The sequence below is a fragment of the Rhagoletis zephyria genome, unplaced genomic scaffold, assembly GCF_001687245.7.
Source record: "Rhagoletis zephyria isolate East Lansing unplaced genomic scaffold, Rhagoletis_zephyria_1.1 Rzeph_scaffold_00139, whole genome shotgun sequence".
In the NCBI taxonomy this organism is placed as follows: Eukaryota; Metazoa; Arthropoda; class Insecta; order Diptera; family Tephritidae; genus Rhagoletis; species Rhagoletis zephyria.
Genome location: NW_016157223.1, coordinates 403,762 through 409,761, shown reverse-complemented (window position 1 = coordinate 409,761; position 6,000 = coordinate 403,762). Strand labels below are relative to the sequence as shown.

Here is a 6,000-nt window from a genome sequence, read left to right as displayed (position 1 = left end):
GTACATACATACATACATCTTATTCCTAAACTGCTGCTTAGCACGTTTCTTTAATTCACTATCAATATTAAAGCATACATTTAGGAGGCATTTCCGCCCCAACCATGTACATGTATGGCATTGGTATTGGTGTGACTTTTGAATTGATTTTTTCGCTCTATTTTAAACTAATTTGAAATTTTAATTGCCTGCACATCAGCATCAAAATACCTTTCTAATGATATATAATTTTTTATACCTTAGAAGTACAGTTTAGCCGTAAAAGGGGTGTAAAGGAAACATGATTGCCTATTTATATGTGTATATGCACATATATATGTAACTGAATCGCCTATAAATAGGTTTGCATATAAGTAGATTATCCTCATTTTCGAGCTTAACTCCCTAATCTGTAATTCGAAAAAGAGATTAGTCTAACAAAATTATAATAATAAAATAATCGCAGGTTAAACTGATAACTTTTCGGTGTCCGACCTAGTTTTATCGATGATATTTGCGAAGAAGAGGAGAAATGTTAAATTTAAAAGTAAACAAAAATGGACGCTAGCAAGAGTTTTTTAAAACTATTTTTAATAAAATTTTAAGTAAAAATATATTTAAAGTGCTTAATATGTATAGTGATCACGGAGGCACAGAGAAGAAACTAAACTTTTCCTTGAGTTGTGAGAATAACAAGCACAACAAATTTAACGGCTAATAATCTGATGTTTGTCTTTGTAAACAGGGTGATTAAAACGAGCTTTAATCGATTTTACATATATTAAATGGAAATGTACTCTTATGCCTTGCCGTACGCATATGTTTACACATCAAACTTCATGAGTACCATGAGAATATCCCTAATCTGTGGTTCTTCATTTGTCGCTAAGTTTACGTTAAACTCATGAATACATATAACATAGCATCTTTTGTTTGCAAAATAGGAAGCTAAATTATTTTGTCCGGAATTTCCTCTTACTCTCGTCTTCTCTTTGTACAACCTTGTATTACTTATATCATCCATACGTATTTTCATTAGTTATTAACGGACCCATGTTGATTTAATAATTTTTAAATTTTCACCTTGCTTTTAATCTTTAGACTAAAACCATGCTACGAATATCAAAACCCCTTGCAACAAATGAATTCATCCATACACATCATCCATACACATGTATGTACATACAATTTTAGGTATGGCTGAGTTCCAAAAAGTCAGTTGCAAAGCAACTGTACAAAGTCACGCATTCCTAAATGCAAATGTGTAATTTTTGACGATGTGGCATGTCCCAAAATGTATCGTAAAAGTTATCGATGCGTATACAGAAAGCAAACTGCGCATCGCTAAGCTAATTGATACTTTGATGATATTTCGAAGTAAACAATGGCCGATGTCGAAGGGTAAGATTACATTTTTCTACCTTAATTCAGTGCTATATTGAATATTTAAAATATTCAATATATATGGTTGCAATGTGTCGCAACTCTGCACATACAAACAGTTTGAATACAGCAGTATAACAGTTTCCAAACATTGTATTGATACGTTTTTTGTTTGTGAAGTCAGCATATGTATACATAAAGATACATAGTCGTATGCATGCACAGAGTTTGCATAATCGGAAGTAAAATTTATTTTTACGGCATTTCCTCTTACTCTGAATATGCCTAAATCTATGCAACCATTTGCATTAGCAGGTAAACACAGAGTGCTTCTAATGAAATTAAAAATTTTCTGCTGCAATACACATGGTATGTTCTTCGAAATTTTCTGCTGGGCTATGCGTTACAGCTTCGCAAATTTTACCCCTACCGAAACCAAAGATGTATGCACATCAAAAGTATTTAGAGGTCGCTGGTATGTCCTTCGAAATTTTCTGCTGGCCTATGCGTTACAGCTTCGCAAATTTTACCCCTACCGAAGCAAAAGATATATGCACATCAAAAGTATTTAGAGGTCGCTCAGAGAGCTCAAAGTGTTCCATGTATTTTACATAGAAAAACCACTTTTCATAGAAATGGCATAGAATTCTTGGAAATCAATATTTTCAATCGGAAAACTCTTATTCTCTTCAGGAGGCTTCCAATAACAACACCCAGTTGTTAATTTAGCCATTTTTTAATACTAAATAATTTTTATTTATACCCCCTTTGCATTTTTTTCTGAGGGTTTTGGCGGTTTTGGTAAATATGCTTGCAAATATGCTTTATGCTTGCTTTTAAGTACAGTTTAATGTTTTGTTATACCCGAGCGCACTTGGGCACAAGGGTATTATAACTTCGATTGCATAACAGTTGCTTGTAACAGCCCAAACGAATCGAGATAGATACATATATACAAATGTATACATAAAAGCTCAGAATGAAAAGAGAAATCGACTAAGCCATGTCTGTCCTTCCGTCAGTAACCCGAGCAAAAATTGGTATTTGTCAACGAAATTTGGTAAGTAGGTTGCCCTTTATCCAAGGTATGTTGGGATTGAAAATGGGCGAAATCGGGCAATAACCACGCCCACCTCCCATAAAACGGTGTTTTCGATATATGCAAAAACTAAGATATTTCCGCAAATACTGGATCCAAATTGTTGAAAGTTGGTATTTGAATAGTATTTGAAGTAGAATTTCGGCATAAAATAAGACAGTTATACAATTTTTGGAAAATGGGCGTGGCCCCGCCCACTTATGATTAAATGCTGTATCTCTGTAGTCCCTTTACCAATCCTTACCAAACTCGGTGAGAACATTGCTTAGGGACTCACTAAGAAACTCAGACAATAACCACGCCCACCTCCCATACAACGGTAACTTACAGTAACTATTTAAGCTAATTTACTCAAAATCGACATATGCAATGACCATTTAGCTGAAAACGATTTTTAGTAAAATTTTTGGAAAATGGGCGTGGCACCGCCCACTTACGCCTACATATGTTTATCTCGGTACCTGGTTTATCAATTTCTACCAAACTCGACACATTTAGCAACCTTGGCGCAAAGAAGCAATATGTTGAAAATTTATGAGATCGGACTAAAATATTTGCCAGTTACCATAAAACGGTAAATTTCAGAAATACGAAAACTCCGATTTTTCAATAACTGAAGACGCCAACAATCTTTTAACAAGACACAAGATTATTGATTTTTGTTAAATGGGCTTTGCACCACCCACTTATGACTACAGAAGTATATATCGATAACCGCCTTACCGATTTCCACCAGATTTGGTCCAATTATTTCAATATATCATAGCATATTATTGAAACTATTTGACATTGGGAAAAATAATCTTCCTTAGCATGCACTTTACTGAGAGGTGGAAAAGCGATATTTAATACGTGCACCGGATACATGTATAAAGTTAGGTTTCGCCTGAGCTTATACTTCTTTACTTGTTTTACCCTATGTTATGTCCGAGATCACTGCCTAGATGCCAGTTAAGGTCCCATGAAAACCCATTCAGTAGTTTCGGAGATTAGTGATTTCAAACAGACAAAAATTATAAAAATGCCCCAAGTCTATTCTATTATACTCCCTGCATCACCTTCGGTATTTTTTTTTAAAGAAATTTTAAACGTACAGTCATGACTTTTTTAAAGTTTTATTATAGTTTAGTTAAAAAAAAATTACTTAAAAAACATTCCAACTACAGTGAAACCCGCTTGAGTACCCCCGCTTAAGTACCTAACCCGCTTAATTTCCCAACATTTTTGAGCACCGTGAATTTTTTAATGTATTCTGAAGAAAATCCCCCTTTTAAGTACCTCCCCGCTTATGTACCCAACCCGCCTAAGTACCTACATTTTTCGTACCCCATTTACCATTTTACTTATAATTTCCCCCTTTTAATTGCTTTTTTTTAATTTCTTCAAAAATTTGCATATTTTCAAATTCAGTGGCAGGGCTACACACCCTCGGCAAAAAATTCTAAAAATCAATGGTAATTCTTCGCCACTTGAAACTTGGACATTATTAAAATTTTAAGCTTATATTTTAAGTTTCTACGGTATTTGTTAGGGAATGAATTTTTCTAATTGAAAAATTTTAAAAATTAAAAAATAAACATAAGTGGCAAACAATAGCATTTTGAATTTGGTCCAAAATGATATGCCCTGTTTGTGTTCATGTATAAATATGTATAATCAATGACTTTTCAATTTAATTCTTGTGAAAATGACATTGCTTTATCTGTTTTTTTTTTTTTAATAAAGTTTTCCTTTATGTGTTTACTTGTTTAAATAATGCTACGATCTTTGTTTTAAATTACGTATACTTCATTAAATGTTCATGCTTTATTCAAGGACTTAATTATGTAAGTTAACAAGAAGATGTAACTACATCACAAATTATGTTCGCTTAAGTACCCGTATCGAGGTACTTAAACAGGTTCTTTTAAGTAATCAACCCGCCTAAGTACCTCAAAAACCTGACATTTTTCGTAAGGTACTTAAGCGGGTTTTACTGTATTTAACAAATTTCACCATACACTCGAAGCTATTTTAACAGTACCAGCATTAATCTGTGAAACAGCCATTTTGACAAGAAATCTGTAAAGCCTGAGAGAAGTTCAAAATTTGGCATCTTTCACAGCTTGTTTTGAAGCAGCTTTCCCATGTATATATATTTATTAATAGCACTAAGGTCTTCTCAAGGCTTAACAAGGTAGAAGTGATTTCGACATTTCTCTCTTTTGAACTGCGACTAAAATGTAAATTCTTAACCCTATGCTATTAAAAATTTCTATTTTTTTAATATAAATTTTCAATTGTGAGCTGTGCGCCTGATTTTAAATACATAATAAAATGAAACGGAACTACGGGCGGTTTGTTGTGTTTGACAAGAGCCAGGACAACAAACTTGTCCGTTATTTTAAAACTCCGAAGTATCAATACTTCATTACGAGACTCTTCACGTGTGCGCGAAGACCATTTTAGTGCCAATGACTTTATTTGTTGCCCATCGCAGCCGGGTATTTCTAAGCGGACGCGTTTGTTCCCAGGTGCAGGAATTATTATACCGAATGTGCAGAGAAAATCTTCCACTCATATACATGGACAGACCAAATTTCAAATGGTGGTCAAATAAAACCTAAACCAGAATTCCTTGTTGACATAAAGAAACTGAAATTAACTTTTAATAAATTTAATGGAAAGGAAATTTCGAATTGCAAAAATTTAATAGCCGAATTATTGGAGTTAAGTTTTTTAAATGTCTAATATACTTTAAAATTAAGTATTTAAATAAAAAAAATAAATGCTACTAACAGCACGAAAATTGCCAAAATGGGTTTATAAATGAGTGTGTTTCACTTATTGTTTACATTTTTTGACATTACAGTCAGCTATGAGAGAGCTCGACTGAATTGTCACTTCTACCTTGTTGAATATGCCTTGAGTCTTTTTTCCTGGAAAAACTTTGTTTCCCTCTATCTTTAGTTACAGTAAATCGATACAATAAAGTATAAAATTCAGTGTATGTGTTTCACTGAAAAAAATAAACGTTTTCACTTAATGTTGAATAAACCTTACCGAATATTTTTGTGGCTTGCAGAATCCACCTTAAATTTGCGTGGCAGATGATTGAGATGCAATTCAGCGGCCGCTGCAAAATGTCGATAACTCTTATGCATGTGATGCGTAAGTATTGGATTCATGCCCATTAATTTGATATCTTCGGATATAGGTGTGGAAATCGCCGTATGCTGCGAAAATTTTATATTTTTATTTTCATATTTTTAAAATACGTAAGGTTAATCAGTCTGTGGACATACCTGTAAATTTAGTAGGTAGTCGTTATCTCCACATGACGGTGAAATCGGCTGAGAATCATGGCTCGTGCTCCTGTATGCATATTTATTTAAACAAAGTCAGTATTTTTTTAAAATTACATTTCAGTTTCAAAACGACGTTAAAAATTTTTTATAAAATTAAAAGATGATAGTTAAAGCATATTTATGTGATATTTAGAAGAAAAAATGTCTGTCAAAATGTTTGGAAAAGAAATAACCATTATGTGAGTAGAAAAA

At 33.2% G+C, this 6,000-nt stretch overlaps 1 protein-coding gene across 1 annotated transcript in view; it reads right to left on the bottom strand.

Moving 5' to 3' along the window:
- Positions 1–5,499: 5,499 nt before the first annotated feature.
- LOC108381636 (uncharacterized) overlaps positions 5,500–6,000 on the bottom strand; it is a 323,688-nt gene continuing 323,187 nt past the window's right edge. Inside the window, exons 3-4 of the mRNA XM_017638052.1 lie at positions 5,746–5,815; positions 5,500–5,676 (exon numbers count right to left, since the gene is read on the bottom strand). Coding sequence (XP_017493541.1) covers positions 5,500–5,676; positions 5,746–5,815 — 247 coding nt within the window. The remainder of the gene's footprint in view (positions 5,677–5,745; positions 5,816–6,000) is intronic.